At 52.4% G+C, this 25701-nt stretch overlaps 1 protein-coding gene across 8 annotated transcripts in view; it reads left to right on the top strand.

Moving 5' to 3' along the window:
* Positions 1–25701, top strand: part of ARHGEF7 (Rho guanine nucleotide exchange factor 7) — a 126242-nt gene that overhangs the window by 48013 nt on the left and 52528 nt on the right. For 3 of the 8 annotated variants that reach the window (XM_057532530.1, XM_057532528.1, XM_057532531.1), the window contains exons 3-6: positions 7606–7690; positions 8316–8372; positions 11033–11163; positions 16865–17066. In XM_057532530.1, the coding sequence (XP_057388513.1) occupies positions 7606–7690; positions 8316–8372; positions 11033–11163; positions 16865–17066 (475 nt within the window). Of the gene's footprint in view, positions 1–7605; positions 7691–8315; positions 8373–11032; positions 11164–16864; positions 17067–25701 lie in introns of those variants that run through there. The other 5 variants (XM_057532527.1, XM_057532529.1, XM_057532532.1 and 2 more) reach the window with 3 other exon arrangements.

The raw sequence follows: 25701 nt of genomic DNA, 5'->3' as shown, positions 1-25701 counted from the left end.
CTGGTGGTGTCTGTTCGGGATGATTGCTCCTTTACGGCGGACGGAAACGTAGCAGCCCTTTCATTGCATCAGTCATCTTGCCTCGCTTCTCAGGGCTTTGTTCTCCCTTCCGCCCCAACCCTTCCTGGAAACTACCTAAAATATTTGGTATCTCTTTTCTTGTATAAGTGTTCCCTGTCCTAGTGTTTTGGTGTTGATACAGTGGAATCCACAAAATTGAATATGATTTAATTGTCATTTTAAACTAAAAGAAATGGGGGGCACATTGGGTGAAAGTGCTGTGTATTGATAGAATCCGTCGTCAAACTTTAATTTTATCCCTAGGGCGTAGGAGTAGGTGGAATTAAGTACAAAATCTACAGAAGCCAAGAAGGCGAGAATTCCCTGCTGGATCCCTGTTTTCCACATGTCTATCCCCAGCAATGTGGACCATTTGCATTAAACTTAAATAGCACAACTTACTTAAGATTCGTCTTTACTCATCTTGTTCTAAAATCACAAATTCCATCTGACAGTGTGATAGGACAAGATTATATTTTTAAACTTCGAGAACCACACTCCAGAACTGTGCCCAAAGTAACAATTTCTTGTGTCAGAAATAGCTTCCTCATGAACTCATCTGAGGAGCTGGCTGGCTGCATGTGGAATATTAAGGCTGCGTGAGCTGAGAAAGTGCTTGGTCGGTCTGCCTTGCGTCGTGAGGGGTCTCTCCATTAGTACTGGCGTGGGGGAAGGAAGACTTCTCTGCATTCCCTGGTATGTTCTCTTTAGGTACACCCAGGGGTATCATCGGCTGGTGGTGACATCATTTAGGGGTGAGTCACCTACTTTTGCATTTGTATCAGCATGGCCCGCTGGGTCAGAGTCCGTCATGGTTGTGATGTCTGGGTTCTGTGAAGGCCAGGTCACTGTGATTGCTGATGAGACTCTGGGGCGCTGGTGGTAACCGCTCATTGCTACTGTGTCGTCCTTTATTGGATCCGTTGGTCCATCCTGGTGCTGCACAGGGTTGCCTTACCTGCCTGCACCAAGTTGCATGCGTGTGCAGGTTGCCAGGAGGCTTTTGCACATTATCGCCTGCGCCTTGCCCAGCTCGCCTTGCTGCTCTGCCTCTGGCCATGTGGCTGTGACTCAGGCAGGGCCAGCCAGGTGCAGCGGAGGTGGTGCACTTGTTGGCTGTGGCCTGGAGCTGCTGGCAGCCGTGTTACCTTATGAGCCAGGACGTTCCTGAAACTGCAGCCCACGCAGAGGCAAGCCGAGTCAGGAGATGGCCTGAAGCTTCCGACTTCCGTGCTTGCGGTTCTTGCCATTCTTGACTTGTTAGTTGTGAGAACCAGTAATTTCTTCTTTTGTTTAAGCCAGTTTGAGTTGGGTTTCACTTGTTTACAGTTGAAAGGTTCCTGACTAACAAGATCTTTGTTATGTGAAGTATATAACACACTCTATTTTGTGAAATGAAGTTTGCTTTTCTGTTTTATTATGTGGAAGGTAATGCTGATTTCCAGTACCGTCTGTGCATTTGGACTCCAAGGTGAAGCAGCTCACTGATGCTGGGCTTAGGGGAGCCTTTCAGACGGAAGTGTTCGTCAGCCTCCTGTTACCCTGCCGGGGCGGGGGTCCGCCCCACTTCTTTGTCAGGAGTGGCAGCGCTCTGCCGAGTGGCTGTGACATCTGATGGGCCCAGTTAGAAGGGGTGGCAGCTGGATTTGGGGAGAAGAGTTGGCGCAGGAAGCAGGACTCCCGTAGTGGGTGGGCAGGCGGCTGGTTTCCCAGCAGGGCCACGCCTCCCTCCTGAAGCTGGCGCGTGGCCCCTTCCCTCCAGTGGAACAGTCTGGAGCGCTGGTCACGCCATTCCTGGGATGCAGGCCCCGGGGCTTCCTTCCCGCTCCTGCTCTCGCTGCCCCATCGCTGTCTCTGGGGCCTTGTCCATGCCGTGAGGACACGGCCATGCGGTGAGCCGCCGTTCCAGAGCCTCAGCCCCGGGAGCTGTCAGGCTGGCAGTGGACACCTGGGGCCTCCCCGTGGGAGACTGAGCCACGTCCCCGCCAGGTGGCTCTGGGCTCCTGACACCCAGACCACCTGTGGTTAGGCCTCTGAGTTTTAGGGTGACTTGTTATATGGACGGGATGACCTGGGGGTTACAGGTGGCACTGTGCTCTGGTCCCCCTCCATCTCCTGACCCCGCCTTCCTTCCTGGTTCTTACGGCACCTGCTCAAGGTTGCTGATCAACGGGGAGGGGAGAGGAAGTCTTTCAGGGCGAGCACGGAGGCATTTGTGTCTTTTCTTGGAGATTTCTGTAAAGCAGCAGCCTTTAGCAGTTACGTGATGACCGTCTTTAGAATTTGGGAAGGAAGGAAGAACTTTGTTTGCTATGGAGTGATAGGTACTTTTTTGGGAGCAGTCTTATTTTGAATAACAGGGAATTCTGTGACTCAGCCTAAGAGGTTTTAACTTTTACCATTTAGTGTTAAAACGGTCCAACTTTACATGAGCTGACTGCTTCACTTTAATACTGTTTTTTTCCTGCTTGTTGTTCGGAGATGTACTCTCCCCTTCGAGAGCCAGTTCAGTTAGGGAGAGTGTGGGATGTGGCTGTGTTGCCAGCTCTCGCCGGGCGGTGCTGTGTTAGCCAGCAGCCCCCTCGTCTCCGCGGCTGACGGCACTGAAGGTGTATCCTGCCCGTCTTGTTGGCTGCGGATACGGGGTTGCTCTGATCCGAGTGGCCTCTTTATTCTCGGGTCCAGGCTGGTGGGGCAGCTCCAGTTTGGGCCTTGCCATGCTCAGTTAAAGGAAAAGACCGGGGAGGCTGGCTGAAATGCCTGAAGGCTCCTAAAGCTTCGCTTGGGGCCTGGCACGCACTGTCCTGCTCAGAGCGGGTACGTGTGCTCACAGCTCATTGGCCGGAACCCATGGGAAGGCGTGGCAGTGGGTGGGGACGCACACCCCTCTTTAGGGGTGACCTGGAGTTAGACAGAGGAGGTTGGGGGACTTCCCTGGTGGCGCAGTGGTTAAGAATCCGCCTGCCAATGCAGGGGTCATGGGTTCGAGCCCCGGTCCGGGAAGATCTCACATGCCACGGAGCAACAAAGCCCATGCGCCACAACTACTGAGCCTGCGCTCTAGAGCCCGTGAGCCACAACTACTGAGCCCGAGAGCCACAACTACTGAAGGCCACGTGCCTAGAGTCCGTGCTCTGCAACAAGCGAAGCCTCCGCAATGAGAAGCCTGCGCACTGCAACAAACAGTAGCCCCTGCTCGCCGCAACTAGAGAAACCCGTGCACAGCAACAAAGACCCAACGCAGCCACAGATAGATAAATAAATAAATTTTAAAAGAATAAAAAAAGGAAGTTGGAAAATAGTGTGATGAATGTGAACTTTCTGGATTGATCAGCATCAGTTCTTATCTTGTGCCTTGGAAACTTCTTTATTTTACAACATTATTGGTGATGCTTCCCTGAAAACCACGGTGGCTCTTTCTGCCAAAACACAGGCGCGTCCTCTTTCTAGCTAGAGGTTTGTTTGCACGTTGGAGAGCTCCAGCCCACGCGCGTGGGCCACCCTGATGGCCTCGCCCTGCCAGCTTGGTGCTGGTGGCGGTCGACATACGTGCCGCCTCACATACGTGCAGCTCAGGTGCGGGTGAGGCCTCCTTATTCCAGGTGTTAGTTCTGGAACTGCACCTGAACGTCTGGAAATGTGACATTAAGTAGAAATAAGGAATATGTCAAAATAGGATAACCTCGAGGGCTAGCAAAAGGGAAGGCTGGGAGGTTGAGTTTGGGCCAGGTGCCTGACGTTCAGGCTTAGCCCTTTGGGTGGTGTGGCCCTGACAGTGCTTTCTGGGGCTCAGTGGTCAGAGCGTTGGGTGCTCTGAGGACCTGGGCCTCTGCTGGACAGACGCGGAGCGATGCCGGTGCTGGAGCTGCCGCCGCCCTGGCGTGCACGGAGCTCTGCGGGGAGCCTCGGCCTGCTGGCGCGTGAGGGGGTCACCCGCTGGCGCGCGAGCTGGGGCGCTGCTCAGGGGGCCCCGTGGAGGGCAGCACCTGCCGGTGTGCGGAGCCGCGTGGTCTGTTCTCTGGACAGGCTCTCGAGTGTTCTCCTCTGTTCCCGAGCACCCCACCTTGAGGGAGCTTTCTTTGTTTTGTTTTGTAGTTGTTTGTATTATAGAAAAAGAGAATTTTCCTTGGTAGAACGTAGTTATCAGTGGGTCAGTTTTTTCAGGAGACCTTGAGGTTTGGTGTACAAGATTGAGTATTTGTAATTTCACTCATTTTTGAACTCGGGGGGCGTTGGCACGGTGCTGCCTCCCGTCACTGGCATCCTCATCCTCAGGCCTTTGTTCCTCCTTCCCGTCTCATGGATGCGAAGCCGAGGCCCAGAGGGCTTCAGTACACGGTGTAGGGCCGTAACCACGGGGTGGGGGGGCAGCCTTCAAGCTCGGAAGGACTGTCTCCCTCCTTCCCAGCTCATCCCAACCTCGCTCCCCTTTGTGGGTGATGACAGACACTTTTCAGAAAGTATTTTTATGTTCCACTTTAAATATTCTGGGTCCCTTCTAGCTTGGTTCCCACATGGTTTGGTATTTGTTGTATTTCACTACATAGTATTGTTTCTTTTGAAAGTAAGATATTAAAAATGAACTATAACTAATACATTTAATATTATGAGTTTTTTTTGGTAGAAAACTGGTAGGATAAGTTTGCGAATATTGGATTAGTCTACTGTACCTTTAATTCACTTAAATGTAAAAGTGAGGGTGAGTTTTCGGAAATACACGTTCCCAGTTGGGTAGATTCCGAGATCTTCGTGGTATGCGTTCCCTCTTCTCTGTGCTTATAAGGGATGGTCATGGGTGTGAGGGGGTGAGCTTGCCTGGGGAGAGGGTTCCTGACACCTTCTCTCTCTCTCCAGGGAGGTGCTTCTCACCCTTGGCTGCATGGAATCACCTGGCAAGTGTTCACATTCTGATTCGGGGTCCTTTCCTTGGAGATTCTAATTTGTTGATAATTAGTATGGGATGTGGCTTGAGTGTCTTGGTTTTCTAAGGTCCTGGGAGATCCTAACGTGCGGCCCCTCCTGAGAACCCCCTGAGGAAAGGCGTGGGAGTGTGGACCCGAGGGGCGTGGAGGGTGGGCGTGTGTGCCCTCAGCCCGAATGGCAGGTCCATGGGAGAGGCAGGCTTATCTCCTAAGCATGAGCGCCCTGGGGTAACTGTGTGCCCTATTAATGAGACTTTCCTCTATTCCCACAGTACAGACTTCCTCTGTACCCTAAGATTTTTCTGTTTTTGCTTTTTGTTGAGTAGATTTCTATTTCAGGAACTAGTCGGTTTTCTTTCTCTAGAGAAGCACCTTAGTCAAAACATTTTATTAACTCAGAATGTGCATTTTTTCCCTCTCAGTGGCAAGCGTTTGTCTCATCTCATTGTGTAGCTTCCTGTTAAGAAATGTGGTGTGTGTGTGAATTCACTTAAGTTCTGATGTCACTTTGGAGCCCATTGGTGGGCCGTTTCAGCCAACCAGACGCTTCCTGGTATCCAAGTAAGAAAGATATATAGTTCTGGAATAACAGGAAACTTCAGTTTTCAACATCCTGTTTTTCTGGGTTTTGTGACTCTCTGCCTCACCACGATGAAGGTTAGTAGATGTTTTCATGTATATTTCTTTTTTGCAGAATACCACAATTTGAATTTTCCAAGCTCTAGAATTAGAACTTGAGAGCTGAGATCATCTGCCCGCCTTTTATGAGAGAAGGCACTTTTATTTCCTGCACAGAAGGAAGCCGAGGCCTATTGAGGGTCATACTTTTGTTAAAAAATGCAACCAACCCATTACAAAATGTAGCTGGATATATCAGCCTAGATCATGCTCTCATTTGACTTGGAATTTCTTTTTAAATAATAGATATCAGAACAAATGCGTTAAAGTCTGTACTGTAAGGTGATTCTAAAGACTGTTCTAAGGGGATACTCTTTTTTACAGGCAGGATCTGGCATCATGAATTGTTTTATTTTTTGCTGCATCAGATGAGAAATGCATGAGTGACATCCACAGAGGGCTTGGGTGTCTGTGTTTACGGCTCCCTTCCCAGCTCTGTGTATGCAGCTCCTCTCTTGACTTGGATTTGATGGCCTCCTTCCTGGAGTGGTTTTTCAACTTCTGGATTTGTCTCTCTCTTGTTCATGTTTAAATAGACATACCTCATGATGATTTTTACTCATCTCAGAAATTAAGACTGAAGACTTCTGTGGAAGACAGCAGTGGTTCTTTAGATTTGGAATGGCTCTTCTCAGCTGCTCTTTATGTGTCTGTCCCACAGTGACATTCAGTGCCACGGGGTGGGTGGCTGGGTGGATTGGTGCCTTGTTACCCATTCAGCAAACATTTGCGTTTTTACTGTGTGCTGGCCATTTTCTGGATGTTGGGTGTTGTGAGGTCTGCTCGTGTAGATTGCACGGTCTAGGGCAGCGTGCACACATAGACCGTAAGATTGCAGCAATGAATGTGCCGGGAGCCTGGCTGGGCGCTGCTGAGTCTAGTCGGGGGGTGAGGCTGGCGGGAGCCGGATGAGTAAGAGTTAGCTGTGCAGGGGGTGGGAGAGGCAGGAAGAGGAGAAGCGGGGGTTCCTGGCAGGGTGTGAGATAGAGGAACCGCCGAGTCGGGGGAGAGGTGACAGGCGACCTGCAGAGGAAGTCATTCCTGGGATGACTGGTCACCATAGTTCATTTTTGCCCCAGTGAGAGAACCTTTGGAGAATGTTAACACAGTTTTCATTTGGGCGTCTAAACACATCTTTATGTTAATTGCATCTCAAAGAAATTTTTTCACAATTTTTCTGGCACAGAGTTGTGGACGATTTGACAGTTAAATTTTTTGGGGGAGGGCAGGAGTTATTCAGTGATCAGAAGGTGTATGTGGCCTTCAGACGGTGTTTGGGAGTGAGACGCGTTTGTTGCAGCGCGTGTGTTTGCGCGCATCGTGGCTCAGCCGTGCTGTGTCTAGGCCGCCTGACGCGCAGCGTCTCTCAGCTCTTGGGTGTTGGAGGGTGGGCGGGGAGGGGACGAGCTTGGGCGCGTCCCCAGTCTCTAGGCGGCCGAGATCGCAGCGATGCAGACCAGACGGTCCCGGTCTGGCCTCGTGCTCTGCCCGGAGGGTGGCGGTGTCCCCGCCCCCCCTCTTCTGGAGTCGGCCTCTACTGCCTTCCCTTCCTTCCCTCTCGTATCCTCTCTGGTGTCTGCGTTTCCCTTTTGCTGCTGTTGGTTTTGGCATCGGCTGTGGCCGGGAGAGGAAGTCTGTAGTAGGCCTGCCCTGAGGCCTCAGCCTCCGTCTAAGGAGAGGAGCCCTCATGGAGTGCCAGCAGCGCCCCAGGTTATGAAGCAGGGTGCGGCAGGGTGGGGACGTGGTGGTTGGGAAGCTGGACTCAGGCCCAGAGCGGCCCCAGGAAGGGAGGCTGGCCCGGCCTCCCGCTCCGACCGGAAGCCGGGCTCCCAGGTGTGCCGCCTCGCTGGGGTCTCACCTGCGAAGCCTACTGTCTTCCTCTTGCTGCGCAGGCCTGCCCAACACCGGACTCTGCTAATTCTGCTTGTTCACTTTTCCCTTTCAGACATTTGATGCAAACGATTTGTATCAGGGGCAGAATTTCAACAAGGTCCTCAGCTCCTTAGTGACTCTAAATAAAGTAACAGCAGGTAAGTCTCTTTTTACGGAACTTGAGGGGAGGGGAAGAAAGAAGGGGCAAAAACCTGTTGCTTTTGTGTTAGTGAGGCAGAATGAACGTTATTGAATTTAAAAAAGGATTGCATTAAATTCTTGGTCGTCACTTGTGCTGCAAGCAGAGTCCTCCTTTTGAGGTCCTGGTAGATATCAGTGCTTCCCTTCCTGTGGGCAGAGGGAGAAGTACAGCAGAGGGGGAGTGCCTCCTTTGCAGGGGCTACTCATGGGCTGTCCTGGAGCTTGAAGCACCTTGCTCTGGAGTTTTATTAAGTTCATGCTGATTAAAGCTCAGATCTAGTGAGCAGATCTAGTGCCTGTTTTTGAGGTGCGGCCAGTGAGCTGGCCTCTACAGTAAACACCTACCTGGACCAGGTTTCCTGAGGGTGACGAGGGCACCTGGGCTCTGTGGGCTGCGGGTTCGAGCCCCAGTCGCACCTCTAGAGAGGGGTGGGCTCCCCGACCGCGGAGAGGACAGCGGGGTCTGTATGCACTCCTGTGGGGCTAGCTCGGGCCTGGAGGCTGCCTGAGGCACCGGAAGGGCTTAGAGGCTCTTTTGTTTTAAAGTCATTTTTGTTTTCAACTTACCTTTATGGACTGTAGTTTCAGATCCCTGGGAGGGGCAGTTAGCCCTTGATTCGTCTCTTTTCATCAGAAAAAGTAAGTTTCTCTTGTCAGGGTCTCCTTTCATTTCGCCCTGACCCTTCCTCACTGTGTGGGGAAGGGATGGGGTCGGAACGCTCGGGGCTGCAGGAACCGCCTCCGGGGCCCCTCATGCCATTCGTTTGCTGGGAGGGCTGTCTGGGCGCTGCCCCGCTGCCCGCGCTTGGGGACGTGCGCCCAGAGCAGCCTGTGCGGCCTGCCGTCCCGGGCAGGGCTTCCCTTTTCATAGCTTGACTTCGGGCTTGAAGTTGAGAATGTCTAGGACTGTTGAGGTGACAGCACCTGGGGACACGCTAAGTTAGGACCCCGGTGAGCGAGTGTAGGAAAGCGTGAGGGTCCAAGTCCAGGAGGAGGGCGAGAGGGGGCGGAGAGGTGGGGGCATCAAGGCGGACGTAAGTACATGCAGCTGTCGCACCGTCCAGACGGGAGGCTTGTGGCGTTTTGTCAAGCTTGTGCTGCCTCCTTGATCCCTCGGTGGAGCGGAGCGGTGATAGACCTCACGTGAGCAGACAGGTAATAAAGGAGCCAGCCCGCCACGGTCGAAGCGTTGGCAGTCGATGACGGCTTCACAGGGAAGGGCGCGTGCAGGCGGCGGGTGCAGCGCGGCCCCTCCCCAGCCCCGGCCCCGGCCCGCCTGCAGCACTTCGCCGGCGTCTGGGCCGCAGTTTGACACGCACTGCCCTCCGCTGAGCTTGCTCTCTGGCAGCTGGGGCGAGAGCGGCTTTGGCAGATGTGGTCCCCACGTGTGAGGCCGCGGGCGGGATATGGCAGGTTTGCTCTCGCCCTGGGTGTGTAAGTTCGGGTGGGTCGGAAGGTGAGGGGGAGTGACGAGGGCGGCTTCGCTCCGTCCACCGGGCCGCGAGACCCTCGGTGATCGAGGCGGAGCCCTGCGGGCCACGGGAAGCGTGGACACAGGCCGGGAGCTGTACCTTCCGGGCACGTGTTACCGTCGTTCCCACCCCCATCTGATACAGAAGTGTTTCTCGTATGTTCTTGACATCATTGGATATACCCTGGACGCAGAGCACGTAGCGCTGTTCTTTACAAAGCCCTGTTTGGAAGTTCTGAAATAAACCTGGTGCTTTTCTCTTCAGCTTTTAAACAAGAGGACTGAGCCTTCTCAGATGAAGAGAACTTTTTGCTTCTGTATTTGTTGGCTACCGCTCTTCATTTGTGTTTCTGAAGTCAGCGTGAAGGAGGTGACAGTGCCTTTTCAGCCGTCGGCTGTAGGGGCTGACACAAGTGTAAGACAGGTGCACCTGCTGACTCCACGGTCATTGTTGGGGAAGCCCGTCACCATCTTTCCTCTGCTTCCGGCACTTCAGGGAGACCCTTTGTGTTCTCTCCAGGCGTGTGGAGGAATACTTGCCTTTTACTTGGACGGAGGAGAGATGGGAGGTGGGGAAGGAAGGGACCCTAAACGCTCCCTGGGTACGGCAGGCAGCCACTGGGCAGCTTCTTCACGCCTGTCCTCCGGGCACTGTTTGTGCCCGCAGTTGCCAGGCCTCTGCCACACGGTGGGAGCAGACGCTGGCCCTTACTGCCAGCGCTGAGCAGGGCCTGAGAATTGGAGGGGCTTCCACACTGAGATGTCAAGGTGGTTTTAGGGCAGGGGTCCCGGACACCAGGTCCGTGGAGCCCGGCAGGCAGCATGGAGGAGCGAGGGGGGCAGAGGGCAGCGGTTGCTCTGCCCGCGTGCGCCCTGCTCAGCTCTGGGTCAGTCAGGGAGCGCAGAGCCAGAGGCGCCAGAGCCCTGGTGCTTCAAGAACAGCTGGAAGTGCCGGTTTCCCTGGGAAGTCCCCAGACTTTCAGCTGTTGGTACCTAATTCAGAATTTCATAAGACGCTGTGTAAGTCAATCCAAAGGGATCTGCCAGAGAAAGAGGACCCGGAGACCCCCAGTTTCAGGACATTTTTATAGGAGGTCCCCCACATAGCTTTAGGAAATTGCTAGGTGCGTGCATCTCAAAACAGTGATTTCCCTAGAAAACGCTCTCGTGGCCTCATTTTTTAAAAAATCACATCGCTTCTGCGAAGTGGGCTGCTGACATTTACGTGCTGGTGGCCTGAGTGGGGTGTGTGATCCTGCAGCGACTCGAGAGAGAGACCTGAGCCTTTAGTGCTGTGTGGTCTCTGGTCCTTTCACAGCCTTGTGAGGCGAGTGAAGCGTGCCTGCTGTCGTGCCGAGGGCATCATCCTCAGAAGGGCCTTTCTGGCCGGAAAGTGCCAGGGGGTCTGTTTGTTTCAAGTAAGAGAGCCTTTTCCGTCTCTGGCACGATCGCGCTTGCGGCTCGCTCACTGCGCAAAGAGTGATCCTGGAGGAGCGGGCGTGCGGTGGGCACGCGGGGGGGTCTGGGTGGTGCTCTGCTCAGGAGGCGAGCGTGAGAGGCTTCTTGTTTCCAGGTGAGGAGAAGGTACTGAAACAGTTAGGAAACACGGTGTAAACTCGGAACTTAGCGAGAGAAGGACTGCTAAATAGTTATGTTCAGTTAATTCCCGGGAAGGTGCCCGGGGCGCGTGCGGTCGTTCGGTCCCGTGGCGGGGACTCTGCTCCTGGTCTCCTGCGCGGGTGGCCCCCCGACCCTCGGAGCCCGGTGCCGGGTGTGGGCGCAGTGTCAGGGGACTCAGCTCGCTCTCTCCCCTGTGATGACCTTGCAGACATCGGCCTGGGAAGTGACTCCGTGTGTGCCCGGCCCTCCTCTCACCGGATCAAGTCTTTCGACTCCCTGGGACCCCAGCCTTCGCACGGTCGGACTTCAAGACTGTTCCAGGGCCAGTATCGGAGTTTGGTAAGTGTGAGAGTTGGTCCCTGAGAATGGGAGTGTGTTGGGAGCCGGGCGTGTGCAGCGTGTCTGGGAGGACACACGGGCCTCCGGGGAGTTGCTCAGCCAGAGGGCGGTTTGCCTTTGCTGCCGTCGCTCCTGTTCTCGGGCCTGGCGTTTGCCCATCACCAGATTATCCGCGTGCCACGCTTCATGGCAGCTTCTAAGAAATTTGTGTATTTGGGGCACTCTAGTTTAAGATATAGATCTGTTTATCTGGAGGGATGTGAGCTTTAAAATGTTTTCCTGGTCACTTGCATCATATTTTCTTACCTACTCTGCACAAAGATACAGAAGTTTGGGAATAAGAAATCCATATCTAGTACTTAGATGAGGAAGAAAATGGCTGAAAGCCGAAGCACCTAGAGGGGTTTTTTCTCTTTATGAAAGCGTGACAGCGCCCTACTGAGTCAGGATGCGGGTTGTGGAGGGACTCCCTTATAACGGTGCTGGTGAGGTGGGGAAGCCACCTGAGATGAACAGTCCTCCTGGAAAGTGAGGAAAACCCATTTGTAAATCGCCAGGAGACAGGCTGCGAGCACAGGCGTGGAAATGAGGACCTGGGAATGTGAAGTACAGGGCCGAGCAGAGACCGTGGGGAGAGGCCGCCCCATCCACCAGCCGGGGCCAGTGTCCACCTGACAGACAGCCGAGCCCACTCTGGACCGGATGGCGGCCTGGTCCTCAGCTCAATCAGCCGGTGCTGTGACTTTGCTTCATGCGACACTTTAGTAAATTATTGTATGTTAGAGAATCAGTGATCTCGTCCTGTGAGTCTGAAGAGAACCGACCCTCCTGGAGTCTTCAGAGACCACCGCTCTCTACTTTACCACAAGAGAATATTGCCCAGTAAGCTGGTGTGATCCTCGGAAACGGAAGTTAACCTTGTTGGAGCTGTGTGTTGTAGAGAGAAGTTAATTTGAATTTGGTCACGAAGCAGCGGTAAAAACGGAGAGCTGTAGAAGGGATATAATTTTTATGTGTTCTTGAACTTTTTGAACTCAAACTAACTCTCCCTGCTGTGTGTCTGTGACTGTTCTTCCTCTCTGAGAAGTCCCATTGCCCTGTTTCAGGCCTTGTGAACAACACAACACACCTTGAGCGTTTTTTCTCTGTGCCAGCTCTGGCTGGTTCGGTGTCTCGCCTGGACTGACTTGTGTGACCCTCACGGCCACCCCGTGAGGCTGGACGGACTTAAAGGGTCCCATTGCGAGCTCTGTGGTCCAAAGCAAGGGAAGATGCCCAGACCACTTGAAAAATAGTTTCAATTAGCTTTATGAAATACACAAGGAAAATGCAAGAAAAATCAACAAGCTTTGGACAAAGAAATATTTGCTGTCTGACCCATTCACTTGTGGCAGTTGTCGTCGGTTTTTTTGTTTCTTTTGTTTTTGAGTAAATGAGGAATGGATTGCAAAGGAATAATTTTAGTAAAATAAAGTTAAATGTTCTGTTGTGATGAATGTTGCTGAGATTACGGTAAGTATAGCATTGGTGTTTCATTAGTGAGAGAAAGTTTAAGTTACACCAGAACTAAAAAGCCCCAGCCACCTTGCCTGTGCCGTGGACCCGGTGAGCCGCTCATGAGGTGAACGCGGTGAGACTCCTCTTGACCTGCTAGGTAAGAATAACGATTTCGGACTTCTCTGGCAGCGCAGTGGTTAGGAATCCGCCTGCCACTGCAGGGGACACGGGTTCGAGCCCTGGTCCGGGAAGATCCCACATGCCGCGGAGCGACTAAGCCCGTGCGCCACAACTACTGAGCCTGCGCTCTACAGCCCTTGAGTCACAACTACTGAGCCCACGTGCCACAACTACTGAAACCCGCGCGCCTAGAGCCCGTGCTCCACAACAAGAGAAGCCACCGCAATGAGAAGCCCGCGCACCGCAACGAAGAGTAGCCCCTGCTCGCCACAACTAGGGAAAGCCCGTGCGCAGCAACAAAGACCCAACACAGCCAAGAATAAAATAAATAAATTTATTAAAAAAAAAAAAGGGAATAACGATTTCTCTGCCCCTCGTTTCAGGGGAGCTTTTAGAAAAGGGGAGGAAAAGAGCTGAAGCGGTAAGCTAGTGACTGAATACAGCCTTTCCAGCCTCCCGGGGCAGCAGCAGCGGTGGCGGCAGCCCCCCGTGAGGAGGGCTGGGCTGTCTGCCTGGTGCGTGGTCCTCACCCCGCCTGGGCCCGCGCCCGCTCGCAGCGCTCCTAGAGCCCATCCTTCAGTGTAGGCCATGCTCCACGGCTGGGAACCTGTGGCGTCAGAAGTGAAGGGGTCCAGACTGGCCGCCTGGCCCTGCGCAGACGTCGCCCTGTCCTGTCCTTAGTGGAGTGTCCCTTTCTGGAGTGGGGAAGGCGTCCCTGCTCTTTGCCTGGCCTGCAGCTGTAGGGAGAGCGTAGGTCACCGCCTCGGCAGCATGCTGACGGGAGCCCCGCGTGCCACTTGCATGCCGGCCGGCGTGCGCCCAGCAGTGGGGGGGACAGACAGGCCGACAGCAGGGCTCCCGGGGCAGTTTGACCTCCTTAGGGGCCTGCTCTGCGCGTGTGTTTGTTACGTGTCATGTTCCGTTATTGGAATTTGTCACCCGAATCGGCTCTGCAAAGCCAGGGGAAGTCACAAAAAGGAGACTGTCTTGGAGATCAGAGTAGACGGCTGATGAGTGATGACAGTGGTCTGCAGAGAGAGAGAACCTGACACAGCGTATGAGCGGGTCGTGTTTCTCTGACCAGAGCGAGGGCAGCATGTGCCGTGTCCCGGCTATGACGTGAGTCCTGTCCGGCCCTCACCGCTCCGGTGCCCCTGCCACCCCGCGTTTGAGGGGACAGGGGTCAGCCAGAGGGTTCCTGCCAAATGTGGATGAGAGATTGCTTTATCGAATATTCTAAGTATTAAACGTGAAGTATGCATTAAATGTTTAATTCATTAGATAAATATTTAATGTATTAATTTGAATTATTAAATAAACACGATTTATAGCAGTTAACATATAAACACGTAAATAGGTAAATGCATGTGAACTGTTTTAGGCGTTATGTCAGCTCCTCTTCTCGAAGTTCTGCCTGAGCACTGTGTTTGTGCCTTACCTTTCTCATCTTGTTTAGTGACACATGCAGGTAGTTTAAAGACTCAGGTAGTCCTCCAAGACTTGCTGTTAGGAGAAAATCAGTAGAGATGACCACTTCCTGTTTTTTCTGTTGGTTCTTTAGGCATTTGCCTGTGTCTCTCTAAATAAAATGCCTTATATAAAGGTTGGTTTTTGGTTTTTGGTTTTTTTTAAATACCACAGTGTTGCCACTGTGGACGTCCCACAGTGGCAGGGGGCCTCAGGGCTCTTCCACTGCCCCTGGGCCTTAGCTTCACGGGTGCTTCTGGGCCCCCCTTCCCCGTGGCTGAGTCCTGCAGTGGCTTCGTTGGGTGGGTGTTAGTGCAACATCAGCATGACCCAGACTCACAGCGGGGCCACCGTGAGCTGGGGCTGTTCTTTCCTGACGACCTTCTGTTGCCTCTTTAGTTTTCTGTGCACCTTGTGCAGATTATAGTCTGGTCTTTTGCCTTTATTGGAAGAATCTCGTCTTTGCGCATTCAGACGTGTTAGGGTTTTTCAGTTTCCTCTTCTGGGGGACGCTGGTGAAGTCTTCTGGCCGCTGGAGGGTCTCTTGGTTGCAGCCAGGATGTGGCGGCTGCCGCCTCTGTGCTTCCTTCATCACCTGCGGACGCCTCTGACCCGAGTCGGCTTCCTCCATGTCTTTCTCTGTCTTCATTTTTTTCGTGGTTAATTCCCTGTTTTGGAGGAGTGCATCTTATACTAACTTCTTGAGCAAGGGTGCAGGGGAGGTAAAGTTTTTCAGATCTTGCATATCCGCAGATGTCTTTTTTGTCCTAATACGAAAGTTTTTTTGTCTTTAGTTTTCTGAAGTTTAGTTACGGTGTGACTTGGTCCAGATTTCTTTAGGTGTATCCTGTTTGGGGTTCACTCAGCTTCCTGACTCTGTGTGTTTGTGTCTTTTGTCACATTTGGGACATTTTTAGCCGTATTTCTTAGACTCCTTTTCACCTCTGTCCTTTCTCCTCCAAGACTTCGATGGTTCCAATCTCAGATCTTTGTCATTTCCCCCAAGTCCCTGGGGCTCTCTTAATTTTTTTTCACTCTGTCGGTTTGAGTAGATTTTATAAGTTCTGTTTCATTTCTGGGATTTTCTATTTTGTTTGTTTTGAGAGAGCTTCATCTTAGTGTTGGGATCCATGTCTGTTCTCAGTCAGGCTCCGATTTTCCCTGTTCTTGGAATAAGGGGTGTCTTCAGTTCTATCCTAGACACTTTGGAGAGTGTGTTGGAAGATGTTGGATCCTGCTGAGATCTCGTGTTTTAGGCTGCAGCCCTGGCTCGTGGGGTTTTGTGTGGCGGTCCTGGCCGAGGGTGGTAGGCCGTGGTTCTGGGGACAGCTTGGTTTCCTTGCAGTGGTGTCGGGTCAGACTCATTGACCTGGGGTCACTGGGGTTTCTCTTGGACCCCTGAGAGTGCTACTGGACGGGGGTCGGGGAGACGCTGGGCCTGGCTCCCCGCCGAGGCTGGGTGGAGGGCAGGGGACACCTGTGTGGGCAGATGGGGCTGCGTGCTGCCACCTGGGGGGACTGGACGCTGGACTCCCAGCCGCATCTTGGCTGATGTCACCGGTGCTGGCGGAGCTCTGGGGCTTGGTGGGCCACGGGACGTCCTGCCTGGTCCCCTTGGACACCTGGGTGCTGACTGAGTGGCCCATGTGCTGTCCCTTTCCCGCCCCTCTGGCCAGGAGAGCAGACTCTGCTTGGGGATTTTTGTTTGTTGACTTCCGTTGGCAGTTCCAGGTTGCAGGCCTCTCCAGCACCCGGTCTGGAATAGATGGAGACAAAAAGACATTCTAGCCAGTCTGCCTTCCTCTGCCCACTTTTCAGAGATGTGCAGTTAGGCTTAATCTCTGAGAAAGATGCAAGTTAAAATGAGGTACCCTTTCTTCCTGTCGGTTTGGCAATATCCAGTGTTGGTGAGTGTTTGAAGCAGTCAGACGTCTTAGACGCTGCTGGCGGGAATGTCGCTTGGCACTGGTCTGTGGGAGCTTTTTGGAGGGCAACTTAGAAATGGGCGTTAAGATTTAAAATGTGTCATCCGTGTTCTCTGACCTGAATTTAACGTATCGGCTCATTTACGGGCGTGTGCAAAGACATGTGCAGACAGTTCTGATGCAGCCTTGTTTGGCAGTAGAAAACAACTAGACACGGTCTCAAGTCTAGTAGTGGAGACTTGGTTAAGTAACTAATGGCACTGCCGTACAGTGTAATATTAAGCAGTTAGTTAAGACTGCAGTAATTAGGGACTGCTGGGAAAATGGTCGCAGTGTATTAACTTGTTGCAAACTGTAGAGAAGTGTGTAGTGTGTAAATGTATGTGAAAGTGTGTCTCTGTTCACGTAGGCACAACGCTGGCAGGAGTGAGACCTTTGCAGCCGTTGAGCGTTTCCTCTGGGACTGGACCTGGCGCAGCGGACAGGGCCGTGGGGACTTGGGTGTGTCCAGGCGTCCCTCTACCCTGTGAACGGGGTGGTTATGCTCCGTTTGTCCAAGCAAAATCTGTTCCTGTCGTAACGCTGCAGAACGTGTGTCCTTCGTGACGTCTCCTCCCTTCTCCCCTTTTCAGGACATGACGGATAATAGCAACAATCAACTGGTCGTAAGAGCCAAGTTTAACTTCCAGCAGACGAATGAAGACGAGCTGTCCTTTGCGAAAGGCGACGTCATCCACGTCACGCGGGTGGAGGAAGGGGGCTGGTGGGAGGGCACGCACAGCGGCAGGACCGGCTGGTTCCCCAGCAACTACGTGCGCGAGATCAAGCCCAGCGGTGAGTGGGCGGGGGGGGGGGGTAGCAGGAGGCGGGGCACGTGCTCGGGAAGCTCCCCGTCCCGGGCGGGGGTCAGCCTCCCGCGTTCTCTCTGCGAGGGGGAGTGGTGTTTGCCCCCGCGCTGGGGAAAGGGCTGCACGGTCACAGGCTAGCTTTTCATTCCGTTGCGACATCAGCACTTTAAAATAGAGACTTACTCTCTTATGTTCCATTTGTAAGGAGAAACATCTCAAATCTGTTAGTTTTTATTTTTGTGGTTACACTTTTATATAAGGTAAAATGTATTGCCCTTTTGTAGGGCTAGTGTCAGGACTGGGAGTTCGCTCTGTCATGCAGGCTGTGTGGAGTTTCTGACTGTGGGTGCTTTTGCCCGTCATGCACAGTTAAGTAATTTCTGTCCTTTTCTTTGTGCTAATAATAGCATTTTAAAATGCATCGCTTTCCTTAGGTTTTCTGCAATTGCTTAACATTACTTTACTGAATTTAAAAAATTACTCAGAGGCTTATCTTATTTTGAAAGGGAATAGTGGTACTGGCACTTTTTTCGTTTCTGCTTAGACTCACGTCGTGGAATCGCAGGTTCTCTCTACGGCCTGGGATCTGTGATTTATGTCACTGTGGTATGGGTGTGGAAGTTCTGGCGCACGGCCTCTGCGTGTGTGTGCGTGGTGCTGTCCTGCGTGGCGTCACGGGGGGGTAATGGCGGGCCTCCCGAGCACGTCTGCCCAGTGGTCCCCATTCCCTGAAGCAGCGTTAATTTATCGACAGAGACTGCTGGTTTTATCAGTGCAGTCGTGTAGTCCTTGCCCTCGTGGGTTCCTGTGTGTATGTGTATATGTTTGTATTCATACGGAGCTGGGGTGTAGGCGCTCTGATGAGTGAGATTTCAGAACCAGCGTCTTGAGGGGAAGAGTGGGTGGCCGGAGACGCAGAGGTGGGGAGAGATTTGCAAGCCGAGCCTGCTGTGACTTGACTTGCATGTCGTCTGTTGACTGGAAAGGCCTTGCTGTGTGCTGCGGTGTTCTGGTTCTGCCTGGGGAGAGTGCTGGTGGTCCGGGTGCGGGTAGGGCCGCGTGGAGGGAGTGTGATGGGAGCGGCTCCGCGTGGGCGCGGGGAGGAGCCCCGGGGCCCGCGGGCGTTTCAGGTTAGGGTGCGGGGACGGCGCTCCCTCGTGGGGTCAGCGGGGCTTGCGCGTTCGGGTTTGCGGGCCTGGCACAGAGCAGGAGCTCAGGGAGCGATAATTGCTGCTCTTTGGTTTTCTGAGGTAGCAAGGAGAAGAGCTGTCTAAAGGTGAACGTGACAGTTCTGATAAAACAAGTATTTTCCTAGCACTGACGTCAGACCAAAGTATTTTAATAAGGCAGCCTGCAGCCCTGATGGGTAAAGGTTTCTGGCGTTGGATTTTGGGGGGGAATAACACGTGCTTCTTCCGTCTCTTTTAGATTGTAGTAAAATTTACCATAATGCAAAATTGACCATTTTAACCATTTAAAAAAAAATTTTATGTGTACAGTGTAGTGGCACTAAGTACGTTCACATTGTTGTGCAGACATCACCACCATCCATCTCAGAACTTTTTCATCTTCCCCAATTCTCAACCCATTAAACAATTCCTGTCTCCCCTGAGCCCCTGGCAGTCCCCATGCGACTCTTTGTCTCGACTGACGTTTGACTCCTAAGAGCCTCATGTTAGGGGAATCATACATTATTTGTCCTTTTGTGACTGGCTTATTTCACTCAGCATGTCTTCTGGGTTCACCCGTGTTGTAGTGTGTGTGTCAGAATTTCACTCCTTTTTAAGGCTGAATAATATGCCCTTGTATGGTTATGCCACTGATAAACCCTCACACCTCTGTGTTTCTCCTTTGTTCTCACACTGCCGCCACACTTGGAGCACTTCTTGTACCAGCGTGTGGGCTTTCCACACATCAGACCGTTGGATCACACCAGCTGGGTGTCCTACAGTTCAGTTCAGTTCTGATAACCATCTGCCTGGGGTTAGTGTCACAGAGGTTGACGGCTCAGGCCCACAAGACTGACCCCACTTCATACGCCCCAAGCCCCAGGTTGTCATCTGGGCTTCTGACCAACTAGCTGTAAATCGAGGTTCCTGTGACCCTCTCTTAGAGTTTGGTAATTTGCTGGAAGGGCTCACAGAACTCGGGGGGAGCACTCCTCAGGTTTACTGGTTTATCCCGTAGGAAAGGACATGGTTCAGGACACAGATGAACAGCCGGATGAAGAGGCACAGGGGGCGAGGTCCGGAAGGGTCCCAAGCGAAGGAGATTCTGTCCCCGTGGAGTTGGGGTGCCACCTTCCTGGCACGTAGGTGTGTTCACCGACCTGCAGGCTCTCTGAACCCCACGCTGTTGGGATTTTACGGAGGTTTCATCACAGAGGCATGAGTGATGGTTAACTCAATCTCCAGCCCTCTTTCCTTCCCGAGAATGGGGTGGGGCTGGAAGCTCCGAGCTTCTAATCATGGCGTGGTCTTTGTGGTGACCAGGAGCCATCCAGAAGCCCACCTAGAGTCGCCTCGTGAGAACAAAGGACGCTCCTATCACCCAGGAAACTCCAAGGGGTTTAGGGACTGTGTGTCAGGAACAGGGTCAGAGACCTAGTATTAGAACAGAAGATGCTCCCAGTGGTCTTGTTAGGACGTTCCAAGGGTTTCAGGAACCTTGTGCCAGGAACCAGGGGCTGAGACCAGTATATATGTGTATGTGTTTTATTTCACAACCGAATTTTGTTTATCCATTCTTCTGTTCCTAGACTTTTGGGTTGTTTCTAGCTTTTGGCTCTTGTGAATAATGTTGCCATGAACATGGGTGTACAGGTGTCTGTCCTGAGTCCTTTCAGTTCTCCTGGGCGTATTCCTAGGAGTGGAATTGCCGGCTCATACAGTGACTCTGTTCAGTTTTTGAGGAACTGCTGTGCTGCTTCCACAGCAGCTGCACCATTTCACGTTCCCGTCAGCAATGCACAGGGGTTCCTATTTTTCCACATCTTTGCTGACACTTGTTGTTTTCTGTTTTGTTTTGTTTTTTTGATACTAGCCATCCTAATGGGTGTAAAGTGGTATCTCATTGTTGCTCTTTTTCTGTAGTTGATATCGTTCTATTGTTGATAATAAAAGCAGTATTTTTTCATTATCGTAATAATACAGTTAGCAATAATAGCCAAGTTTTTATGTTCTGGTTCCTGTAGGAAGTGCTTTTTATCTGTGACTTCAGTCCTCACCACAACTCTAGAGAATAAGTACTGTTGGGATATTCAGGGCATAGGGTACAAATAATACCCTCCTTTTAATCTGTCCATGTGTAGAACCAGCTGAGAGCCCGGCAGTGCTGTCAGGCTGATTGGGAAGTGTTGCCTTGGCTTTACAGACATGGCTGCTGGAAAATGTGGCTTAGTCTGCAGCTTGGTTGGATTTGCCAGTAGTCACCAGTCAGTCCTGGGGCAGCGGGGCAGCCCTGGTGCCGGCCCTAGAGCCTGAGGGCTGGGGCAGGCCGAGCGACTCATTCTTCTTCGAGGGACGAGAGAGAGCAGCACTGGCCCCTTTCCAGGAGGGTGAGGGTGAGGGGGTCTTCCTCCTTACCAGTGAGATCCAAGAGGTCCCAGAGCTGGTGGCGGGCACATGCTCAGGGGGTCCCAGAGCTGGTGGCGGGCACATGCTCAGGGGGTCCCAGAGCTGGTGGCGGGCATGTGCTCAGGGGGTCACAGAGCTGGTGGCGGGCATGTCCTCAGGGGGTCACAGAGCTGGTGATGGGCACGTGCTCAGGGGGTCCCAGAGCTGGTGGTGGGCATGTGCTCAGGGGGTCACAGAGCTGGTGATGGGCACGTCCTCAGGGGGTCCCAGAGCTGGTGGTGGGCACGTGCTCAGGGGGTCACAGAGCTGGTGATGGGCACGTGCTCAGGGGGTCACAGAGCTGGTGATGGGCACGTCCTCAGGGGGTCCCAGAGCTGGTGATGGGCACGTCCTCAGGAGGTCACAGAGCTGGTGATGGGCACGTGCTCAGGGGGTCCCAGAGCTGGTGATGGGCACGTGCTCAGGGGGTCCCAGAGCTGGTGATGGGCACGTGCTCAGGGGGTCCCAGAGCTGGTGATGGGCACGTGCTCAGGGGGTCCCAGAGCTGGTGATGGGCACGTGCTCAGGGGGTCCCAGAGCTGGTGATGGGCACGTGCTCAGGGGGTCCCAGAGCTGGTGATGGGCACGTGCTCAGGGGGTCACAGAGCTGGTGATGGGCACGTGCTCAGGGGGTCCCAGAGCTGGTGATGGGCACGTGCTCAGGGGGTCACAGAGCTGGTGATGGGCACGTCCTCAGGGGGTCCCAGAGCTGGTGGCGGGCACGTCCTCAGGAGGTCACAGAGCTGGTGATGGGCACGTGCTCAGGGGGTCCCAGAGCTGGTGGTGGGCACGTGCTCAGGGGGTCACAGAGCTGGTGATGGGCACGTGCTCAGGGGGTCACAGAGCTGGTGATGGGCACGTGCTCAGGGGGTCACAGAGCTGGTGATGGGCACGTGCTCAGGGGGTCCCAGAGCTGGTGGTGGGCATGTGCTCAGGGGGTCACAGAGCTGGTGATGGGCACGTGCTCAGGGGGTCCCAGAGCTGGTGATGGGCACGTGCTCAGGGGGTCACAGAGCTGGTGATGGGCACGTGCTCAGGGGGTCCCAGAGCTGGTGGTGGGCATGTGCTCAGGGGGTCACAGAGCTGGTGGTGGGCACGTCCTCAGGGGGTCACAGAGCTGGTGGTGGGGCAAGCCATAAAGAGTGGAACTTGCTGATTGTGCAGACGTCTGTTGAATCTGGGCTTCTTGAATTTTGCTGTGCACATCTCATTTAAATGGGAATTCTGGTCTGATTTTGAGTCACCATAGTAAGAGTGCAGATGAGTGCAAATGAATTTTTCCTTTTCAGGTATTTCTCCTCATGGAGTTTCCAAAGTTAACTTTTGAAAATTACACTGAAAAGATAGTCCCGGAGGGTTGTTTTCAGGTGGATGAGAGTGTGGTCAGTGTCGTCTGTTGTTTTCAGGTGGATGTGTGCGTGTGGTCAGTGTCGTCTGTGGTGGCAGGTTGTTCACAGCTGTTGGCCTCTGAGCGTCTAGCAGCCTGGCATGAGTGTTCTGCTCTCAGCCCCACTGAGAGCTGAGAGCCGGGGGTGGCGAGGGGGGCAGACGCAGCTCTACGAAGAACCAGCCATTGCATGTTTATGAGTGTTTACCTGCATCAGGAGCGACTGCATCACTTTGTTCTGCCTAAAATTCCTATTTCTGTGTCTTAATCCTGTGTTTCTGTGTGTGCGTGCGTGTGTGTGTGTGTGTGAGAGAGGGAGAGAGAAAGAGAGACCCCCTTTAATCGTATGTGCATAACTGCATTGTTGTCAAAGGGCTGTTTGCAGGGGTCACGTGGAATCCCTAGTTTTCATACCAAACTGAGACCCAAGTAACTTTGAAAACTTTCCTTTTTTTCCTGTTTGTTTTTTAAAATATAGGGAATAACATATTTGCTTAAATTGGTGATCTGTTCTGCTAAGTATTCTTTATTTGACTGTTGAACCAAAGGAATAACCTCTTTTGGGAGTAAGTTTCCATCCTGGGTGTCCTCAGGTTACTTCAGTATATTCTAAGGAAAGCTGTCCCCGTCTGATTTTAAACGTGGGCATTTGAGAAGGAAAGACGTGAAACCATGTTTTTACCGTATCACTTTGTAACAGTTGAGAGTGAAACTCTAGGATCACAATAACATTTCTGTATTGCTTTTTTTTTTTTTTTAGTAATTAATGTGGCTTTTTGATTTTGGAATAGGTTTCCTCTTTGAAAGAGCAAGTTTAGCATAAATGTTGTAATTCACAGTGTCGTTAATGCTTAATTTTCTGTAAAGAAAATGTGCCAGATCCCAACGTACAGACTCCTCTAACTGGCCATCATGTCAGGGTCATTTCCTTACCAAAGACAAACGCCGACTTCCTTTAACGGTGAGTTTCTCTTCTGCGTTAAATTTTGATTTGATTTACTAATATTTTTATCGAATAAACGAAGCTGAGATTCCTTCTCCGTGATGTCCCCTGGGCTGCGTGTCTTCTGTCCCGCTTCTCAGGCGGGGCCTGTGCGCGGCCGCGGTCGCCTGCCCCCTTGTGGCCGGAGGTGGCAGTGCTCTGGTCAGGCTTCACCCCACGTGTTTGTGTCTTGGACCTTTGTGTGGTTTCTTGTTTGAAATACTCCCTCCTTGAAGACAGATCTCTCCCAAGAGTCTGCCTGAGGATATTTCACATTTTGCTGCAAAAGCACTGGATATTCTTCCTGAATATGTGAAACTCATTTTATTCACACGTGTATATGTGTATTTTACACACGTGCGCCTGCGCGATAGTTTCTTAAATTCGAGGGAGATGGAAGGAAAGCAGCCAGGAGGCCGGTTCTACAGTGAGCGGCGCTGGTGCTGCTCTCCTTCAGGGAACGCGGAGGCGCTGGGTCTCCCGGGGGTTAGAACGTGAGCGCCGCCGTGGCTGGGCTGCTGCTGGGGGCGCCCGTGGGCTCGGGGTGCTCACAAGTCCCGGTTCATGTGTGCATCTCGTGCACCAGGTTTCTTTTAAGTGGTTGTTTCTGATGCGCTGAGTTTACTGTCTCCCATTTCTCATCCGTGAACATTGAAGGCACTTCTTGTAAATGTTCCTTTACGATCGGGTGAGCTTGGGGTGCTGAGTCATGAGCCGTGCTTGGCAGTGATGTGGGAACTCAAATGACTCTCACTTGCTACTCTCACTTGCAGTGTGATGTTTAATGAGCATTCACACTGCCATTTCCTAAGTTTCTCATTTTCCAGTATTTTCTGTTTATTTTTGGCATACTAAAGTGGCGTGAAATGCAAGCTGGATTTTGGACGCAGTTCTTTCTCTGGCTGTGAAAGAGCAGTGTTGGACAGAAATATAACCTGTGCCGGGAGAGGGACAGCGTGACGCAGAACCTTGTCTCGTTTGTGTGGCTGGGAAGAGCCTCTGCCCTCGCCCCCTTCTGTGGCATGGAATGGGCTTGGGCGTGTGCGTGTGCGTGCACACGTGTGCATGGGTGCACCTCATGCTCATGCTCCGTTTCTGAAGGCACCCGGGATGGGGCTGGGCCTCTCCGTGCTCTCTCTTCCTGATGCACATTTTTTGGGTGGGGAGAGTATAAAATGTAAGCCTGGCACCTCTGGGGTGTGTGGGGAACCTCACACGTGTACAGAGAGGCCTGCAGTTAGGTGATTGGTAATTTGTTCTGGAATGTGGAAGTGAGTGTCCCTGTAGAGTAACATAATAAACGCACACTCACATGGACACCGATGTTACTGGGCACTGTAGGGCGTGTTCCGTGAGCGTGGCCACGTCCCAGTGACCGTGATTAACACCCCCTGGTTCAAGGACACGCCCATGGGTCAACTGTCCTGGAGCAGTTTGGGGTCAGGGTCCATAGTCTTCAGTAATAGAGATGCTCTTTTTAAAAAAAGTTTTATTTGTAAAATATTATGTGAAAAGTAATCCAGACATGTAAAAACAAAGCACGTGGGACAGAAGGGCTGATGTGATGACGAGCAGAGGTCCTTGCTCCCCCTCCCCGCCTCCTGGCCCTCGCCCCTGGGAGACCCTGGCCCCCCGCCACGAGCTGCCTTCTCCGCGTAGCCCCTTCCAGTGTGTGGGACTTCTCTGCCTGATTTGCGTCCTGCAGACTTTCTCTCTGAGTTGTTGTCCTCCCTTTCCCTCTCTCCTGTTGGTTCCCTTTATCAGGAATGCTAACTAATATCCTTTGTTTCGTGTCCGTGGACATTGACAGTCGTCTCTTGATGCCCCACTTTGTAACGCGAGGACTTACCCTTGACCTTTTTCCACCTTTGCATTCTGTTTTTCATACTCCAAGGTTGTTAACGATTGCACTCGGCTCTAAAATCACAGCCAATGTCCATTCAACAAATATTTACTTGAGTGGCCACTGTTGTGGGAACTGGGGGAAAAACAGTGAAAAAACAGCAAAATGTCTACCCATAAATCAGGAAGCCTACCTGAGGTCCCCTGAATAGAAAATTGGGTAGCATGGATGATGGGGAAGGGGGCGGTCCCCTGTGCTCCCTGCTGGCGTTAAGTAAAGAGAGGGAGGGGCTTTGAGAGGATAAAGAAGGCTTAGGGCAGAGCAGCTCCCACGGTGTAGATCTTATTTGGTTCCTAATTCAGATAAGCCAACTACAAAAGTCATGTTGTGACCGACCAGGAAATTTGAATATGGACTTGCATCAGATAATATTAATGAATTATTACGAATTTGTCAGGTGTGATAAGTGCCTGATGTTAGGATTTTAATTAAAGAGGAGATCCCTCTGAGTAGGATGGACACGGAAGTGTTGATGGGCTTTGCTGTGAGGCTTCCAGGAGGGAAGAGGGTATGAGAGCAGCCGGGGGCTGGTAACTGTGGAGGCTCTCAGCAGGGGCACACGTGTGTGGGGTTCTCCCCGCTCCTGTGCACACTTGGAAATCTCTGTAACAAAGGCTCAGACAGAGGTTCAGGAGTGTCCACAAGGACAGATTATCGCTAAATGAACTAGGAAGAGGTTCAGCAGTTGAAAGCCAATAGGAAAGAGTACAGGGTTGAGGAAACTGGCAGCACAGA

This window comes from Balaenoptera acutorostrata, chromosome 18 (assembly GCF_949987535.1).
Source record: "Balaenoptera acutorostrata chromosome 18, mBalAcu1.1, whole genome shotgun sequence".
Taxonomy (NCBI): Eukaryota; Metazoa; Chordata; class Mammalia; order Artiodactyla; family Balaenopteridae; genus Balaenoptera; species Balaenoptera acutorostrata.
This window is presented reverse-complemented; position numbering and strand designations above follow the sequence as displayed.